Source organism: Ambystoma mexicanum, chromosome 2p, assembly GCF_040938575.1.
Source record: "Ambystoma mexicanum isolate Mex_15411 chromosome 2p, UKY_AmexF1_1, whole genome shotgun sequence".
In the NCBI taxonomy this organism is placed as follows: domain Eukaryota; kingdom Metazoa; phylum Chordata; class Amphibia; order Caudata; family Ambystomatidae; genus Ambystoma; species Ambystoma mexicanum.
The window spans coordinates 1,307,111,482-1,307,132,480 of NC_090923.1; the positions used below are offsets into that span (position 1 = coordinate 1,307,111,482).

Below are 20,999 nucleotides of genomic sequence, written 5' to 3' on the forward strand. Positions count from 1 at the left end.
TCGATCACACGTGAGTGCTAAATTTCAAGTGTCCCATTGTTAAAGACTCAATTAACAACTTCACCTTGCTTCTACTCTTACGCAAGTCATTATTAAGCTGGATACTGTTGCCGGCAGCAATGATCTTGCAAAGAATTAGAACGCCAGGTTTCTCTCACCGGCTTCTGTGTCCCTTTGTCCACATGTTGAACATCTTCTATGACTTCTGGTTTCACTTGGAACCCACAACCTTCATCGCTGAAGGTGACTCCGGTCAGGCCACTCAATTAAGGAGCCTGTCTTGCTTCTGAGACCCACAGCTTCACAACAGCTCCTCGCCCACGGTCTCCAAAATGCTTCCTGCTGCGCTATCTCTGCAATTAGGCTCACATGGGGAAAGGCAGCCTTCCTGCACACCTTCCTCTGTGCAGCCTCTGCACATCAGAGTTTGGGAAGCAGGATCCTCATAGGACAAGCAGGTGAAATAGACTGCATCAATGTCCTAGCGTCCCTTTTAGTTCCCCCACTTCTACCTGTATTGCAAACACTGTGCCTTCTTCCTTCTGCCTCCGCTACTACTGCATACCCTCCAGCCACAGTTCCAGCTCCTTCTTATCACCTGCACCTGAATTGCCTGGCTACTACTACAGCATAACTTTTCAATCCTATTCTTCGTCCCAGTACTTATGGGATTATGAGACTTGTAGTCTTCAACAACAAAATTAGACTTTCTGACTTCTGCTTGGCAAACAGCCACTTAAAGTGTGGGATTATGGGGAAAGATAAACAGGGGGTTTCCCAGTCTTCCTGGCCTGTTCCCCCGCCATGTGATCCTCTCACAGTACACCACCTCCAGGGTCGGGATCAGGAAGCGTCTGCCTTTCCTTGGCCACATGATAAGGGTCCCAAGCCAGGTTTCCGGGAGGAATCATTACTGATTCATCACAACTGTCAGCTGGCAGTCAACAAAGCACATGTGATGACCAACTAGAATCAATAGTGCTAACAATTGTGCAATATTGTCATCTTCATCTAATAGTCCAAGACAAAGTTGTGCTGCATTAATCTGCAAACTGACAAGGCCATGCCAACAACAATGGTTTAACCAGCAGAAAGGTGATTCAATTTTTCAAAGCAATGGGAAGCAATTGTACTTTGGTCTGCCTTATCAGAGTGCATAGAAAGCGCTGTATAGTTCTTAAAAGTCAAAATCCCACTCCTCTGCACATGCACAAATGAAAAGTAGACAGAAGGTATCAACAGACAACTTGATACACTATGACCATTTACTGTGCTTGTTTATGTTCAAAGAATACTCAAGTATGGTTTAGGCAGTGCCCACAGTAGAGGCTAGATTAGTAGAGGCTAGACTTCATCTCCATTTCGCCATCCCCGCAGCACCCCATCTTTCAGTGTCTATGGTGTAAGCATTCCACACTTCTGTCTTGCTTTGCTGTGGGTTGACTGGTTACATCGTGATCCTCTTGCACCTCAGAAATACCAGCAACACCACCCCCTGGTGCTTTGGGTCGTCTTGATGAGGTCAGGAACCTGGACCCTTCCTGAAGTTTGGGACCTTCTGTAATTACTAATGTTTCCCTCTTTGCTGGCTTAGGTGTCTCAATTGCCTTAGGTTGTCCTTTTGCTTGGCTTCCTGGGTTTACCAGCACATTTAACCTGCTGCGGTAGGCTGGACTTTAATGCGACAGACTCTTAAGTAGCCATTTGGCTCAGCTCCCTTTTTAACCACCTGTACCTGACTGCTTATTAATTTGCAGCCTCTTTCATACGTTCGTCTGTTACTCTTTCCTGGTTTTGTTTTCTGCTGACCTGAAACTTTATACCCAACTCTCTGGTTTAGGCGTTCTCAACATTCTCCTTGTGTAATGTGCTGCACACTCCTGAGGCGTTCTCGCTCCTCGGGGGCCAGGCGGCAGAATCCATGGCATCTGCCGTGGCGTTTGGGGCAGTAACCGCTCCTGCGCTCACCGTGGACTGTAATTCCCAGCAGACCCGGCATCCCATGCTGACGGGACGTGTCACATGTTGCGCTACCCAGAACAGCTGGCATATGCATATAAGCAGATGAAGCTTGCCAGGCGGCGCTCCTTAATCTTCGCATTTCACCCAGCATGTTCCTTGTTCCCTCAGTTTGTTTGTATCCGGCATCTGACCCCTTGGCTCAAGCTTTCTGGACTTTGATCTCTGCATTATCCTCTCTCTGCTTCTGGCGCTCAGTCCCTTGGAGGGATCTGCTGGCTAGCCCTTACCTTGGCTTCTGTGTTTCCTGTACTTTTGAATTTTGCATTACCTTCTTGGCTTCTGGTGCTTGCTCCCTCGGATGGATATCCTGGCTGCGCCGGATTTTCGCTTTTGTGTTTCTTGGACTGCCTTGTCTGGTTCCCAGTGGCGTGTGGTTATTTTGATTTTCACAATTGGATTTGTTCCCACTTTTTTCTTCGGTGGGACTCAGCAACTGCACCTTGGATTGCCTTTTTTGTTGTTCTTTTTATGTGTTTGGCTTGCTCACCGAGACTGAACTTGGATTCTTTGGTTCTTTGGGTCTACGCCTCAGAGACTTTATTTGGGACTTCCTGTATTCCGGAACTCAACATTTGTTTTGCCCCTAGATTGCACCCTTGTACCGTTCGGATCAGGTTTCCTTCACCAAGAAAACCTTACTGACCTTCTCTGGACTGTCCTCCTTTTCCTGATATTCCTGGCCTCCCTAACTACCTTTGGCCGCTGCCAGCAAGTAGGTTCATCGCCTCTCTCTACAACATCACAGGTAGGAGTTGGGTGTTAACCTGGGGGAGGTGTGGTCTACACCCTTTTTCAAGGTTGGACGGGATGCTGATTTGTTGTATTTGGTTTTTCCCTTCCTAGCTCTGCTGGTCGCTCCTGCCTTTTCACATGAGCCCCTAGCCTGACAGGTTTCAACTGTCTTCTGTAGGCTGTGCTTTCGGGGGGAAAGTCTCCCTGTGAAAGGAGACCCGTTGTCACATGTGATTGGGGTTACCAAAGTCAGAATTGATCCCAACACCTTGCCTCCAGTTCCAGTACTTTTATTCCTTTGGTGGCAGCTAACCGCTTCGCACTCTTACTATGCCCTCGTCTTTCCCAAGGCTTTGCTCTCCACCGTCTCCAATTCTAAGACTTTCTCCTTCACAGGTACTGGCATTCTCCTCACCTGGTTTTTACACTCTTCTCCTTTGCTAGTTGTGGCCCCTCATTTTTTCATGGCCCACTACCTCCTTGCCTCCTCCCATCCTTAATGACCATCTTCCTCTTGGGTTTTCTCTTTTAAATGTTATGTTTATGGTCATCCCATTTATTTTATTTTTCGCACACAGGGAAAGGTGCTTAGCCTGCCAGGTGGCTGGAACAGCAGGCACGAACACAGATTCTCCAACCGGTACTTCCAGCCACTTGAGGCCCTTCCCGGGGTGGGGCCATTTTTTTTATTTTTTTTGTAATGTGCGGAGGCAACAGAGAGCCCTGTTGCCTCCTCACTCTCCTTCCCCCCCAAAACAAGCCTTACCCCTTCAGCAGCACCTCCCTCCCTGCCCACTTACTTGCTGGACCAGAGCTTTGTGCTCAGGTCCCGGCGCTCCTCTCACCTCCCAGGAGCCACAGAATTGGAAAAGGGACTTAGTCCCTTTTACCTGTGGCGGTGGCCATAATTTTTTCATATTTTTTTACTTTCCTGGGAGATTGACTGCTCAAACTATGCCAATCTCCTGAGGGGGCTAGAGGGTCAACAACATTTGTACCCCGGATAAACCCCAGGGTATGAATGGCTTTGACCACCACTGTGTGGAGTGGACATGGCCTTTAACGGCTAACACCCCTTGCTTCTCTCAGGCCTACCTGGCTTCAGTCTGGCGTGCTGTTAAACGTCATGTCTGCCCCCCACAGCAGGGCTGAAAGCCATATTCTCCATCGTTATTCTTTTCTACTGAAACCTCCTCTCCTCTACTCTCTTTTCACTATTCCAATTTTCCTTTTCTGACTTTCTCTCCTCCTGCCCTGTACTTCTCCCCCAGTCCCACTTTTTCTCTTCTCCACCTACTGTCCTCCTACACCTTCCTTCTTTCATTGTCTGGGCCTCCTGGTCATTCCTGTCAATCTTATTCTTTCTTTTTACTACCCCTGATAGTAGATTATTCTTTCCTTCCTCATCGTTCTACTCCCTCCTAGCCTGTCACTCACAGCTCTAGCCTGATGCCGCTCCACCTGCATTGGCCTTTCCAGCGTCTCCTTTCCCCACTGGGTCCCCAACCTTCACAGAAAGCTGGGTTGGTGGCCTGTCATGCCGGTTGTACCACATCCAGTACATTCCGGCGCAGGGACTCCCCTGCAGCCTCTGCTCATGGTTGCCCAATATCCCTTGGAACCCACAATGTGACATGCCAACTTCCCCCAGGCTGTGTCGTACCGTCGGACCAATTAAGGAGTTTGACTGTGGGGAAATCAGAAGGATGATTCGCCATTGCCCCCTTTTTCACCCTTTCCCTATTCCATGGGCTACCAACCCAAGCCCCCAAAGTGTTTCTGTGCTGATCCCCATCTCTAGTCATATGATGTCATTCTAGTGTGTACATGTTTCCCTATAACAAAATGATGTTTCTCATTGATGCTTGGCAACTTCCATTCCTCAGTCACTGCCTTACATTGCACCTTTCATACAGCCTTTTTGCAGGTGACTAAATACATAAACCTTTTCCACAATGTATCCTGGGTATTCCATCACTCCAATGCTGTGCTTTTTGGACTCCAGCTCCTAACACTGTTTGCAAAACCTGCTAAGAAAGGGTGCCTACAACAAAGTCTCTTTCACTGTCCACCCTTGTACTGGGATCAAGAGTCACTCCGGGGACTGGTGATGCCCATAAGTTATGTGAGAAGCTACCTGGGAGTGTCACATAGGGGATTTTGAGTGGCCCCTCCTCATTATCTAAAGGAGTGTATGGTTGAGTGACAGAAGCGTATGCTTTCCACCCTAGAGATTATTTGGGGGGGAGAGTTAGCATAGAGCGTCCCTTTCGTATATTACCAAGCCCTTCCGAAACCCAGGCAGGCAGCAAGAGAAACTCCCTACGCACAACTCCAATATTCAGCAGGGATCCACTCTGTTGCAATAAATGGAACTGTGAGCCCCGCTCTGGAGAAGTAAGACGTGAGGTGCACCAAACACTAGCTAGAGGGGAAGGAAAATACATCTCTGACGCTTTCTCACACATTAACAGTAACTCCCCCTTACTGTCACGCCTGCACACCTCAGGGTTCCCAGTCTTCCCAGTCTCCCCAGTGCCCCCTCCGGTACTTCTGGTCCCACCAGTCCTTATGCCCGATTCCGAGACTCACTTGTGCCCTCCTAACATTCCCATGTGCCATTGCGTGGATTCCAGCCTGCGGCTGCCCACTTGCTGCAACGCCCACTTCAGTGGAGAGTTCTGTGGCGACTGAAGGACCGGCTTCATGCCACACTTCCGCATGCCATGACCAGAGCTTCTCGCTCACGTGATGTGGCCACGGTCCACGTGACCAGAAGGACTGCTTCACTTCCGCATACCAAGACCAAAGCTCTCCGATCCCGTAACATGGCCACAGTCCACGTGACCAGAAAGACACGCACACGTGATGCATCTGTGTGTCATGTGACCGGAGCTTGCGGATCACGTGTCCGAGAAGGAAACGAAGCGCCAGCATTTAAACAGCCGCATCGGAAGACTCGATGCTTCACAGCTTTTTAAACTCGGACACTGTTCGCCGCTACGTATTCTGACTCTTGGATTACCTGGAAAACGACCTTGGATTGCCTCACGGATTTACTCTTGGATCTCCCAGGTTTTGTCTTCTGGTGTTATTGTATTACCCGTCACGGAACACAGACTGTTTTTTAGACTCCTACTTGGTCAACCCTTTTGCACTACGTTTCTTGGTTTCCTTGTCCAGGACTTTGATATCAAAAGGGCCCGGTCCACGAATACTACATCTGACCTACTGGCACACGTCTCCTGCTAGGAGGGCCCTTGGTGTGTCTCGGAACCCCTATTATAGTACAGACAAGTCACCGCCTCTGTGGGTAAAAAACCATTCCATTTGTTTTGTTTGGCAAGTGATTGTTGTTATGCTCATAACTTAACCGGTGCTTTCTTTGCAGTGGTCCGGGGTTCCAAGAGGTCTGCGGTTCCGGAAGACGACCTCCCACCTGTGGCCTCAAAGGTTGTACAGGGAGTACTTTTGACTCTCTGTGCGGCACTTGTGGACATAGGACTCTTCTAACTACACAACAGCCAAGACACAACAGTTACTAATCCAAAACAGCGCACTGGAAAATGTAAACACTTTCCCAATCGGCACAAGGTTAACATATACAATACACTGGTTTGACCCTAAACAGCACTGGAAACAGCAACTTTACATTCTAAGAGAAAAGGGAAGCTAGAAGGCCTGAGATTTTAAATTGTTTAGGCTTAAACCACTTTGCCTACAGAAAGAGACAACAAAACAGAGAATCAACAGGTTGCCCACCAAACAAAACCAAAAAGCACATGGCATGAATTAAAAATGGCCACCAGTCTTTTTATAATCCCTCCTCACAGAGTTCTGAAATACAAAACCTCATGCATAATCATATCACTGCAGAGAATTACCTGACCACCCCAGCTAGACCAGGAAACCTTCAAAGATACAGAGGGGCAAAGGACCTAGAGAGAGGGCAGAGATCAGGGACCCATACCCCTTATGTGGTGGGAAGGGCATTTAAAAGGCTGAAGTATCAACCGATGACTCACAACCAGATTTCAAATTCCAAGGGTCTTTATTATAACAACAGAAAACGAAGGTACCAGGTTTGACTAAGATCAATGGGAGTGAAACACATCAAACTTCTTTCTAGGATTGTGGTCCTGAGTCTCTCTCTTCAGTCACACCATCGTGGCAATGAACAAAGAGTCACTCGCTTCTCTGAGTTTTCAGTAACCTGCTCTTCTTACCTGGCTGATTTTTCTATCAGGGTGTTATTAGTTTATTTCTCGTCCTAGATACTCTTTGGCACTGGAACCACCGGGCCTTGCCTCGTCACTACAGGGTCAGCCCTTAGACTCTCTATGATCCTCCTGTAGGACTAAGACGGCTACAGGTGTGCCTTGCTTAACCTGGTCTCGGGCTGTTGGACACTGTTTTAGCTCCTTCTCCTACCTACCTACCTACCTACCGTAGCCCTGTGAAAGGCCACCTGAAATATACTTATGTCTACTTGTTTTATCTTTGTTGGAAAATGCATAACCAGCAAGCACCAGAATTTATTTAGCTCATGGTGTCTTAGCAATAGGTTCACCGCCACTATGAAACCCAACTGTCAGGCTAAATCTCTCATGCAATCTGCAACTGAGCCTGAAGACTACTTTGCCATTTAACCAAGACCGATAGGCCCTATCTGCTGTAAATATATTTCACAAGTCTGTAGTGCATCTGATGCCTTTTTTGTGTGTCCCGCATTGTGGTACGCTCACAAGTTAGAACATTCTAATAAATATATATGCATTCAACAAGTTTGTTCAAGAAAGGCAACTTTACTGAGTGGAACAAAGGTTGTTTGCTTCCTAACTGCACAGCAAAAGAAATAAAAGGAAAATACTGCTGTTGACGTACAATTTCAAGTCAAGAAGAGCAACTTCTGTAGTCCTAATCCATTGTGCAGAGACTCCAGGGATTTTGTGATTACAATACATGCAATATACTATGACTAAGTGACGTACATTGCTGCAAATATATATTGCATATAGAAAAACATAATAAGAAATAATTGAAGTACATCGGACAAGAAAAACTGGAGTGTGACACAGTTCAAGTTTACACTGGTCTACTGCACACACAGATTAACCCAGATGGAGCTGGGCTTTGGTAGATGGGGCAAACGAACGTGGAACTTTGACTTATCTCCACACACAATTTCAAGCACACCAAAGAAATGCTGCTACTAACTTAGGTTAGAAAAGGAGCAAGATGGGCTTAGGAGTGCTTGCATACAATGACACAATATAAAAGGCACGTACTTACTTTGCAATTGAAACTTCAAGCACAGTACTTTAACGACTGGAAATTAACGGCTAGTCCTTTTGTTCAATAAGGTTACGTTGAAAAGTCAATGCTTACGCTGGAAAGTCCGATGCATACTGCCATCCTTCCCGATCAGTTCCACCCGAAATGTTAAAATCAATATGCCAGTCGGAGACCTACAACCAATACACATTGAATTAGTAGAGCAAGTGTCCCATGCTACAGAATTTCATAGCATTGTTGGTTAATGTTAATAATGGATATGACCGCGGGCCTCGAGTTGAAAGGGGGGTACATCTAGCCAACAAAAAGAGCTTCTTTGCAAACTATGATGCACTGAGTATAAGTAGAGATAACCAAAACTGTAAATCAATCACAACTAAGAATTCAGTATCAAAATCTTCATCCATGCCATTGCCCTTCATGACAAGGTTATCCTAGTACCATTTCTGCACACTCAACCATTAAGGCATGTATCCAGCTTGGATAACAATTTTTGGTAAGAAGCACTTTGCAGGGCCATCCTCACACAATTTGGATTGATTTCAAGAAATCACTTATGGCTTACAAGAATGTTTTAAGGGAAGTGTCTGTTTTTGAACTTTGAAGCTAAACTTGGCCTTCAAACAAACTGGCGTTCTTGCTCAGCCTCAATGTTACAGTAAGTCTAGAGTGCCCTCCCTGACAGTGCATCAGATGTATCAGACTCGTTTGCCCTTTCTCTAAGTACTGCTGTTGATGGATGTCATTTTTGCACATTGTTTTATAATATATTTATTTAGTTGTATTATCCTAATATTTACTCATACCCTCATTCATGAACATGGCCCATCAACGGGCATAGAGATGATGACCAATATTTTCACTAAATTAAAGTAGTTATTTCTCCATAATAGTAAAACGTGTTCCAGCGAAGGGAAAAGACTGTAACACGCCAGTAAACATACTTAACAAAGGCATTATATTTCACTATATACCTTCAACTCCTCATTTTGTACTAGCTGGATGACCCAAAGAAGCTCTGTCTCTGGGTAAATGGTATTTGCTCTATATATGATACTGAATGCCTCACCTTTTTAGGGGTTCTAGAATCAGTTTAATAACGCAAACAACGTATCTCTGTTATAAACCCGATTTGAAACCCAAAAGGATCAGTTGAGTAGTCGGTTTCAATTCATGATGCTGGGTGATAGCAACACATTTCCTGTTAATGGAGGGATAAATAATCATTTAGTCAAAGGAGCTGGTTAAGAAGAATACTGCATGAAGTTCTCTTATGCATTTTTTTATTTCAGCACATTCCATTGCAATGGTATGTGCACACCTAACCCGACAGCTGATATGTTAAATCCTGTGAAAACAAGATTTCAATTTTCCTGCTACTTACCTATCTTTACGGTTTTAGGAAGATTTATGTGGGTTTTGTGCTTCACACATTATAGAACAAAGAAGGGTCAATTAAGAATGTGGAATCTCTCATTAGGTGATTTGTCAGTGTTACATGATCAACCCAAGACATACCTAATACAATTTAAATATAAAACTTTATCTGGCCCCAGGGGATGTTTTTCATTTTGAGTAGTCTAGTAACCTAATGCAGAGGTGCTGTTCTCGTAAAGGCAGGATCTTATGATGTTGATGGATACTAGTTTATATCTCAGCATGTGCAAATGTGGAGATAGTGAACAGAAGGCATGTTGAGACTGTCACACCCGAGAGAAGGGCTGTGCTGAGAGATTGACCAAATCTATGGCTAGGGAGTGAAAGTAAAACATAAACAGATGTAATGTAACTTCTATATAGCAGGCAGGAGATACAGTGTACAGTAAAATATGTGTGTATTTCAAGATAAATAGCAGCATTGCACACAGACATGTACATGCCATGTTCCCACATGCGCGCACACACACACACACACACAGAAGACATTTTAGTTATTTTATTTAGGTGGTGGAGGTCTCCCATTAAATGTGGATTTGCATAATATTTTAATAACCACATTCATTATAGTTGCTAAATATGTCAAGTAAAACGTTTAACAAATTTAAACACCTACATAAAGTAAGTAAATTTTGAGGTTTGCACTTAAAGTAATTTTGCTAGGAAAGGAAACAAGCAATATGTGAAAAATCACATGTAAAGCATCCTTCCGAGATTGTCAAATTAAATTACCGACCAATGGAAAAAAGTAACACCAATTGTTTTAGTATGCCAAGAAAAGATGGACAAATTTGTGAGACGTGATCTGATTCTATCTGTTTCCATGCTAACCTAGCTGAATGGCAGAAGCACAAACAAGCCAACTTATTTTGGGCCAAAATATAAGTGGCTTTCTTACAATTATCACTGTATTTGGCAACTATGCTATTGAACCTGGCGGTTGGGGCATATCATTAAACAGCCATGCCAGCAGCAATACAGACTATTCCAATTTGAATTTACACTATTTATCTCATATGATCCCCACAGATGGTTGCTCTCACCTTGCACCTCAGCAATGAATCTGTAGACAGGCCTTCAAGTAAAGTCCATAGTAGCCCTGGTGCATTTTTAGCCATTATTGCTCATGGCATGCCTCCAGTTTCTAAATGTGACTACCAATATAACCTTGCATTTAACGAAACACAGTTATTACGAGGTGCCTTACATTTGAAAGTACAATGGTTCTACTAGGTAACATGAACCATTTATGTTACTGGACCTATGGCCGGAAGAGAGAAAAACTTCTAAAAAGCCACATTGGTTTAATTAAAGAAATATTCTGGGAGGCTTTTGAGACTGTAAATTGGGGCATAGTTACTGAAGCTCGATGTCCCAACAGTACCCTGAAGCAGGAACTACATGTGGTAAAGAAGAATAACCTTTAATATATACAGCCAAATTATGAGCTATGCACTTAGGTGTGGTTTAGGTTAGAGGTTTTGTTTATCACCGATAAAAAGCAAAACCATCCTCTTGCATTGAATAATGCTGGAATAAGTATGTGTTATCAGAAAATAAACTTATATTCTACTTTTTATTCTTATAAGATCTTTGGCTGAAACCATTTTCAGTGAAAAGATAATTGTGAGTAACCACTTCAGCACTGTAGATCTGTTCAGGGCCGATCACATTCAGAAAAGCAAAATATTTTTGGTGAGGCTTGAAACTCAAATGAATGTTGAAATTTAAGGGAAATAATTAACTGCATTCCGCATCTTGATGCAGCCTGACTCATGCGCAAGCCCATTATTAAGATTTCAAAATCATTCTCAACTATGAAACAATCCAACCAAAATTTTGGTGGAAATTCTTTTTCAGTAATAAAAACTTTGGGAGGATACAGTAAGAAATACAAAAGGAACTGTATAGCATTATGGACTCAATAAAAACATTATAATGAATAGCGATAATTTACAAAATGGCAAAACTGACAGTGGTACATTTGATACAATAACGTTAATAATAGTTAGGAGTTTCCATTTATTGTGTAAGGATAATAGTCTCCTTCTAAATATCAACCAGCAAATTGTTTTCTTAGAAAATAAGTGAAGCATCTTAGTTACACAACCATTTTCACTTAGTTTGCTTGGAAAAGAAAGCCTGACATTTTTCATAGTTTTAAAAAATGAGCCAACTTTTTATAACTTTATTCTAACGCTTTTGAGTTTTAACCTTTTGATTTTAACTCAAGTGTGCTAATATTCTATACATGCAATAGATATGTGGCATAAATGTGTATTTGTTTAGTCACAATTAAAGTCATAATTTAGAGGATGTGCTGGAGGCCATCTTCCAACAAATCCTGGGGATCCATGGGCAACACGTCTCTGTGTCCTGCGACTTTGCCAACCCCACCTCATGAGGCATTAAAATTGTTAATGTGCTGATGTTTTAACCCAGCAACAAAAATAAAAAAGCAGAAGAAATTTACTTAGGATTTTCTATGGAAAAGAAATGGACTAGTAACATGTAAATACACTTTCCAAACTGCAATAACCTTTTCTTTTCCTGAGTGATCTGCGTGAAGCTCTGGTGATTAGTGTTTCTTCGTTCCCCAGGCTAGGTATGGCTTCCAGGAATATGTTAGAGGAACATCCAGTCGAAAGAACGTTACCAGTTGGTAAGTAACTTGTTCTTCGAATGGATTGTGTCCTCAAACGTATTCTCATCTTTGACTCCCAAAGCAGTATAAGGAATTTGTTGGAGGAAGTAGAATCTTGAGATTGATGGTATTTTACAACGCTGAATATAGTACCGCCTTAACAAAGACGACTTGCTGAGAGTGGGAAGCGTATAAACTATAATACTTTGTGAAAGTATGCATTGAAGACCAAGTTGCTGCCTCACAAATTGATTTAATAGGGACGCCCCTATGAAGGGCTGTCGAAGAGGCTATACCTCTGGTCGAGTGGGCCCTCAAGCCTTCTGGCGGGTCCTTACCAGCCAAACTGTAGTATTCTGAAATGCAAAGTACAAACCATCTTGATAATGTATGCTTTGAAACCGCTTGACCCAATTTCCTTCCAGTATACCCAATAAAGAGTTGATCATCAACTCTGAGCTTGGAGAGCCTAGAAATATAAAAGCTTAAAGCCCTTCTAAGGTCCAGCCTGTGGAGTCTTTCCTCTTCTTTACCGGGATACGGCAGATCATAGAACGCCGGCAGGATGATTTTCTGATTCAAATGGAAATCAGACACGACTTTAGGTAAGAAGGAGCCCCAACACAACCCTATCCTTGTGGAACACAGTATAGGGTGGCCCGGAAGATAGTGACTACAACTCGCTCACTCTACATGCAGATGTTAATGCGACCAATAAAATGGTCTTGAAGGTTAGCAACCTCAATGGGCATATGTGCAAAGGTTCAAATGGGGCACACATCAAAAACTTTAGAACCAGATTAAGGTTCCAAACTGGAACTTGAAAAGAAGAAGGTGGGAACACATTAGTGAGCCCTTTTAGGAATTGAATCACCAAGGGTATTTTAAAGTAGGAACACTGTTCCGAAGAGCGCTTGAAGATGGAAAGCGCTGCTAGGTAACCTTTTATGGTCCCAACATTGAGACCTTTGTGTGCCAATGATAAGAGGAAAGATAACACCTCTGGAATTGAACATAGAAAAGGATCGACATTCTTTTCCTTGCACCAGTCGCAAAACTTGTTACAACTGCAATGGTACAGAGATTTTGTTGCTGTCCTTCTTGCTGAAAGCAACACCTCCATGACATCATCCGGGAGGTCCCAATCCTTGTATCTCAGCCTTTCAGAAACCAAGCGCGAAGGTTGAGAGTGTTGACCTCTGGATGGAGAACCTGTCCCTCCCTTTGTGAGAGAAGTTTCTCTCTCTGCGGGAGATGAATTGAAGGACAGATGGACATGTCTAGAAGGTCTGGGTACCACGTTCTCCTGGCCCAATCCAGGGCAATTAGGATCATGAGGTTTCCGAACCATCTCAACCTCCTGATGACTTGAATGACGGGGATCGGAGGGAACGCGTATAGTATTGGGAAATCCCAATCCACCACAAACGCATCTCCTAGAGCTCCTCTCGGAGGAAATTCCCTTGAGCAATACCTTTCGCACTTCCGATTGATCCCAGCCGCAAACAGGTGTACTTGAGGGGTTCCCCAAAGGGCGAAGATCTCTTGAAGGACTAGTTCTCACTCGTGGGACACTGCACTGTGCCTGCTCAGAGCATCCGCCATTGTGTTTTCCTCCCCGGCCAGCTGAACTGCTGATAAGGAGATTCCTTCTTGAATGGCCCAGTAACAGAGCTGCATTGCCTATCTGAACGGTGGTAGTGACCCTACACCTCCTCTTTTGTTGAGGTTATGCATGGCCACTGTGTTGTCCGTCATTATCAGGACATTCTTTCCCCTTACAGAGGGCAGGAAGGCTTTCAAGGCTAGTCCGATTGCCTTCAGCTCCAAAATGTTGATGTGTAGTTTGGACTCCAATGGAGACTAAAGACCGCTGATTGTCAGACCGTTGGCATGGGCTCCCCACCCCATGAGTGAGGCATCTGTCACTACTGTAATCTCCGGCCATGGCTGCCAAAAATGTTCTCCCTTCAGAATGTTGTCCTCACAGGTCCACCACAGAAGATCCTGTGCGACCCTGGTTGGAACCTGAAGTAGGTCTGTCATCTTTCCTGAGAACTGGAACCATTGAGTTTTTAGAGCCCATTGAAGGGATCTCACCCTCAGGCGCGCCTCTGGCACCAGAGAAATGCATGATGCCATGAGGCTGAGCAACCTCAAGAAATCGTAGGCCGGAAAATTCTGGGCACTCTAAAATTTGGAGACCATCCGAAGAATGTTTTGAGCCCTCATCTTGAGTGGTGAGCTCTTTCCCAAGGATGTGTCTAATACAGCTCTGATGTACTGGAGAGGCTGGGAAGGTGTCATCTGTGACTTCTTGAACTTGAGGGAGAAGCCCAGTCTGTGAAGGGAGTGGCAGGTGACTTTCAGATGATCCAGGGCTTGCTCGGGAGAACGTACTCTGATCAGCCAATCGTCTAGGTAGGGGTAGACATGAATTCCCCCTCTCCTGAGATATGCTACCAACACCACCATCAGCTTGGTGAAGCCCCTTGGGCGGAGGTCAACACGAATGGCAGGACTCGAAACTGATAGTGCAAGCCGCCAACAGCGAACCTCAGGTATTTTCTGTGCGTGAGATGGACAGGCACATGAAAATAAGCATCCTGATGGTCCAATGACATCAACCAATCCTGAAGTTGAAGGGCCTGAAGGGCCTGAAGGATCTGAGAAAGAGTGACCATCTTGAACTTGTCCTTCCTGAGGAATTTGTTCAAGTATCTCAAGTCCAAGATGGGTCTCAGTCCTCCGTCCTTTTTGGGGATAAAAAATATGGGGAATACCAACCCTTGTTCCTCTCCACTACAGGTACTTGTTCTATAGCACCTTTCTCTAGCAGGGTTAATATCTCCTGCTGTAGGAGCAGATCTGGAATCGTCAAAGTTGTTTCCCTGGTGGATTGTTGTGAGGCTGCGTTAAACATGGAAGGCAGTAACCTTGGGCTATTGTTTCCAGAACCCAGGCATCTGAAGTAATGTCTCGCCATTCCTGCAGATGCTGAGACAGTCTGCCCCCCACTGGTGTTATATGACGCAAGCTCTCAAATCTGTTTTGAGGCGAATGTTGCAGCTGCCGATGGAAAGAAAGCTGTAGCTGGAGCTGACTTAGCACTCTTACCTCGTCCACCACAAGGGATTTTTCTTTGGCCTCTTTGAGTGACCATTCCTCTCCCCTTTACAAATGAGAAGTAGTAACGATAGGATCGGCCCCTCCAAGACTGTCCAGAGGAACGAAAAGGCTGAGGTTGCCTAACAACGGCCCCTAAAGATTTGGCAGCCGCTTTTGAGGTCTGCAACCACTCAAGGCTCTCGTCAGCCTTGCTGCCAAAAAGGTGAGACTCGTCAAATGGCATGTTGAGGAGACGTGGCTGCACATCTGGTGAAACCTGACTTCCACAACCACGCACACCTGCACATAACTGTGCTTGCAGCCATGGACCTGCTGACGCTGTCTGCAGTGTCCAAACCAGACTGAAGGGATTCAGGCATGGCTTCCTTGCCATCTCTAACAATAGCTAGGAATCCCTCCCTTTCCTCCCCTTCTGGTATGTGCTCCGCCGCCATGGAGATGCACTCCCACAGAGTTTATGAAAATTTGGCTAGGGAACATGGGGAGTTGGCCGATTTTAGGGCCATACTCCCCGCAGAAAATACCCTGCGTGTCCATCCATCCACACGCTTGTCGGCCCTATTCGGAGGGATGGTAGGGTACACCACTTTGTTAGATGTAGCTGTGGCTGCCTGGACCACCAAACTCTCGGTGTGGGGTGTTTGGACAGATAGCCGGGGTCGCTACTGGACGGGTGGTATTTTCTAGTAAGGGTCTTATCCAGCTGGGATAGAATCCGGGTACTGCCAATTCTTGGCCACCCTATTTTGCAAGGCCACATGGAAGGGTAAAATTGGGTCCGTAGGCGGACCTTTATCTAGAATGTCTGTCAGATCATCCTGAATAAATTGAGCTGGTGGTCTAGCCCATCCTAAATAGTCTACTACCTTTGACATCAGCTGCCGGTAAGAGGAATCAGCATGTTCTCCTGGCTCTGGTTTGCCAAATTCAGTCTCTAGCGATGTATCTACACCACTAGCATTATGTAGTGTGTCAATGAGGTCCCTCAGTTTACTCTCTTCAGAGATCAAACACTCTGGTACATTAGGAGTACCAAACTCCAGACAAAAAGGAACCTCCTCATCCTCAGATCTTTCCTGTTCTTCAAGAATTGAAGATAAAGATTTAAAGAATTCCTTTCTGGGCAAAGGAGTGAAAGATCTTTCAGGAGGAGTTGGTTTTGTGGAAGGTTTTGTTTTAGCAGCTTTTTCTTTTGCTGCAACATGCTCAGTGGACTGAGTTGGAACCTTAGGAATCTTCGGCGCCAATGACTTTGGTGTCGACGTCGACAAAGGCGTCTATGAAAATGGCATTGAAGGTAGAAATGGCGTCAGAGGCGTTGAGGTTTTCGATGACGACCTTCCAGGACTTCACCTTAAGAGTGTGCGCAGCTTTGGACTGCATCGAAGACCTTGAATGCGCGTCCCGGCTGGAATGACTCTTCTTAATTGGAGACCTCGAGGGCTCACAATCGGTTCTCCTTCGATCACCCAGGCTCGAGGGTGCATGAGTGTTGGTACAGGAATGCTCTCGGCCGGCTTCCGAGGAAGGCGCGGACTGAGGCTTGGCCTTTTCAAACACTTCCATCATTTTTAAACAAAATGCTTCCCACTCTTCGGAAGAAGAATGTTTAGTGGGGCATCTAAACTTACTTGGGGATTCGTCTGTCGATGATGAAGATGGTGAACGGCTGCATTGTTTCTTTGATCTTTTTGTCAAAGACGACGAGTGGTGGGAGCCACTTCGGGACCTCAAACTTTTTTCCTTCCTTTCGCGTCGAGGGGAATGAACTCTTGCCTCGATGGTGGAGGATCGGTCGGATTTTGATTTACGACCCACCTGCAATTTCCCCTTCCTCTCTCGCAGGGCTTTACCCGTCATCGCCTGACACTTCGAGCAGGCCTCCGTGTCGTGGTCTTCCCCCAGGCACCACAGGCACGATCGATGCAGGTCTGTGATCGACATCTTACAACTGCAGTCCTTGCTCTTCTTGAAACCTAAACGAGGGGTAGTTGGGGTCGATGAAGAGGACATCTTCGATGATTTTATGAAGAATGGATACTGCGTAGCAGAAATTAGCAACGAGGTGTGCCGAGTCTCCGAAGGAACACATTCTGCGGAAAAATGGAACTGAGGCCAACGGGCGCCGTGCGTGCTTCTTCTACACCTAAAGACATAACCCTCGAAGGAAGGCGTTCGAGGGACATCGACACGATGCCATCGATGAACGGTGCCCTCTGGCGAGAATTTTTTTTCCGATGCAGCCGAAGCTGGATGAGAATATCAAAGATGAGGAATGCATTGGAGGACACACTCCATTCGAAAGATGGATTTTAACAACCTTCATATAAAAAAATGGTGTTATCTGAGGAAGGTACTTTGTTACATGACAATGGTTTATTACTTGGTATTGACCTTCTCAGCTGCTGAAAATTGCTGTATTTATATTATCATACAGAAATGCACAATTGGTTAGACAGGGTTGACCAAACTCATAAATATTACCCTTCGAAATTTGGGTCCACGAGGCAAAAGAGTGCTGATGGACACTGATTCCAAGCAGTTGCTAACTAACATGGCATGTGAAGCATCCCCTGGCGATTTGGATAACTAATATTGGTAACAATAGCTATTTGATAGCCTACTTATATAATAGGATTGTGGCATCCTACTTGCGCATTAAGTTTAATCTATTAGGTGCACTAGGAGTTTTTTCTTTGGTGACACCTATTTGCAGAATGTGAAACTTTGGTCTCGCTCCGTCACAAACGAAGCTTTGCTTTTAGGAATCAGAAGGAGTCATCTGATTGTTAGTGGCAGCTTTACTAAGATGGCAATTATATTAGCCTGTTATACCATATGACTAAGCTACGGTATCAAGTGGTAGATATTCCCGTATTACTCCAGTAGATAGCTAGGCAAGTAAGGCAATATTTCTATATTTTTCTCATATGTACTTTTAACTTTGAATCATGTTATCCTCTTGTGTTCTTATTGTATATTTATGCATTGTCTATTAGATATGAGTTGTGTTTTTATGTATAAAAATCCAAATATGGCTGTATTATACAAATGAAAAAATAAAAGTACCATATAAAGGGAGCACAGGTGGGGATCTCTTGCCAAGCCCTGCCATTGAAATCTGTGCAAAATTATGAAAATTGCTTACACCTATATGTTTTAACATTCCAACAGACGCCATCTGTCATGTCATAAGTGTGCAGGTGTTTAAGATGCGTTATTTTTAGTTACAAAATACTATCATTTTCTAGAATGGATTGACAGAAGTGACCAGAAAATGAATACACATCAATGGAAATAAAATAATGCTCGATAATTGATCATACAATTAAACTTGAGTTTCTTAATTTTAAAATAATAAAATGTGGGTATATAGTAACATTAAAATAATTAGCATTAAATTATCATTGCTAAAACATGTAGGATAATCTATTTTTATATTGCCAAAGAAAAGTTAGAAATGTTGGTCAAAATATTTTTATAGCCTTTACAACTTGCAATCATTTACACCCACTTTAGCGGTGTCAGTGCACTCTATAAATCACCATACCATAATAAAACTATTAGTCTGATACTGTTTTGAAAGATGTCAAATTCATGTAGCTAATAAAACAATGAAAGTTAGTAGATGGGTATGAAATTCTTTCGTAATTTTTCATCAGCCAATTCCAACTTTAAATGATATAAGAAAACATTGGAGTAAGGTTGGAAAAACATTTGCATACTACTTTTAACTTAACCATCCAATCATAACTTTTTGAAAACGTGTCATCAACGGGCATAAAACATGTGATTGGTTGTCAAAAGGTCCTCATAACATCAATACATTTTTTTATTATTCACTCCTTTAATATTTTAGGAATAAATGAACCAAACCTTTTCGTAAACACATACAAAAATGATCAAATATATAACTTGAAAAAACACGATTGGGTTTAGAAGTTTAATTGTGGATTTTGCAACCCACAAAAACTACTTTGACCACAAAGTCATAATTAAAAACTTTGCAGATGTCAAGAAATGTGTGACATTTTGGAGACAATTTCATGAAATTGCAAAATTACATATTTTCATACATCACACAATTTAATTAATGACTGGTAAAGGATGCTAACCCACCTAGCACTGGATTTCTTACTACATCACCTCAACAAACAGTGTTTCTAAACCTGTACAATTTAGCATTGTGGTCTGCAATTATACTTTGAAGAGACTGAGCACTGTGCTGCACTTATGCTAATGTAAAAGGTCACTTTACAGAACTTGTTCCCTGTCTCCCCTTATTATATGCAAGATATATCATTACAGAACTTGTTACACATCTACCATTATTATTATTCTGTGTCTTTCAATCTTAATATCTACTGTTTGGTCAAATTATTTTACTATCTCTGAATATTAAGATTACCTACCCAAGACCACTGCGGTGATGGGGGTTTTGTATTTGCTTTTGTGCACTCCTGCAGGCCAGATGCATCGCTCCACATGTATCTGTCAGTTGGAAGGCCCCTGGAACAAAAAATAAGAATGAGTTAATTTATAATATCTCAGTAAATGGTTAAAAGTTAGTGAACTTGATAATGGGCAGGTTTTCAGGCCACCAAAGTAGGGGATGGTCCAACATGAATTTCTGAGAACAGGGAAATGCCATATGATGTCGGAATTTTATTAAATTAAAACAAAATCAACTTGTTTTATATTTGCTGCAATATTTGCAAATATGTACAAAGTTCACAAAAATGCTATATACAACTATCCAAATTAATAGTAGATAAAAATATCAATGTTAATAACCTCTTGTGCATACACAAGATTCATGAAACTCACTGTTATTTTTGCAAGAAAGTTTTAAACTTGGAGAAAAAACGTGAATTACGCAGAAGTCTGGTTGGAACAAATTACATTGCTTCATGTTTTACTGTAGTATCTTACATTGTTCATAAATATGAATGAATCATCTGAATGCTTATTCACCACTGGGCCTCATTATAAGGATGATTGTTTCATGTGGCCAGATTACCACTGGCGGTAATTACCATTACTGCTGCTAACTGGACAGAACCAATCAGATTACAGGAATACCACCAATATTGCAGTAATGGTTGTGGATTAACTGAAATACCGCTGGTGGTAATTCAGTTTACACTCATTATTAAAATCATTTTGTTTTGCTATTTTCACCCTCAACTTGACACGCCGGGGCAGATCATACTAGAACTGCACATATTTTTGTATCACAAAGATGAATCATTGTTGACCCTTAGGGAGGTGAAAAGGTGAGGTCGGAGAATTCTACATTATCTGCCCCCTTTTGGGGGTTCCCATGCAAGAATATTTCTCCTGCAGTGAAGGGAAGTCCTTGCGCTTCCTTTTGCAATAGACAAAGAAAACTAAAAATGTCAGGGTACCACCTATATTTTTATCTCCACCTCTTTGATGGAGGGAAAAGTTTATGTTTTTCCCAGGCGGTATTTCACCTGAAATCCTGAGCAAAATCCTGGGCAACATCGCTGGCAGTACAAACTTCTAAACCTGCAATGTGATGTGCAGTTACCATTATTGTTATATCTTCCACAAGGACAACTGTTTAATAACAAATTGAGAAGAAATAAAGTGACAAAGCGAAACCCTTTTTATGAATGAATTTGAAAAACGTAACGGTGCATTCACCTACTTAGGATTTGCTGAGCCTCTATAACTCAACATCACCATCTCACAATTCCATTGTATCACAATTACG

The 20,999-nt window shown here is 43.4% G+C and overlaps 1 protein-coding gene across 3 annotated transcripts in view; it reads right to left on the reverse strand.

Annotated features, from left to right (window-relative positions):
- The window catches only part of TECPR1 (tectonin beta-propeller repeat containing 1), a 1,334,260-nt gene that overhangs the window by 438,108 nt on the left and 875,153 nt on the right, over positions 1-20,999 (reverse strand). For all 3 annotated transcript variants that reach the window (XM_069645650.1, XM_069645652.1, XM_069645651.1), the window contains exons 17-18: positions 19,672-19,768; positions 8,143-8,222 (exon numbers count right to left, since the gene is read on the reverse strand). In XM_069645650.1, the coding sequence (XP_069501751.1) occupies positions 8,143-8,222; positions 19,672-19,768 (177 nt within the window). The remainder of the gene's footprint in view (positions 1-8,142; positions 8,223-19,671; positions 19,769-20,999) is intronic.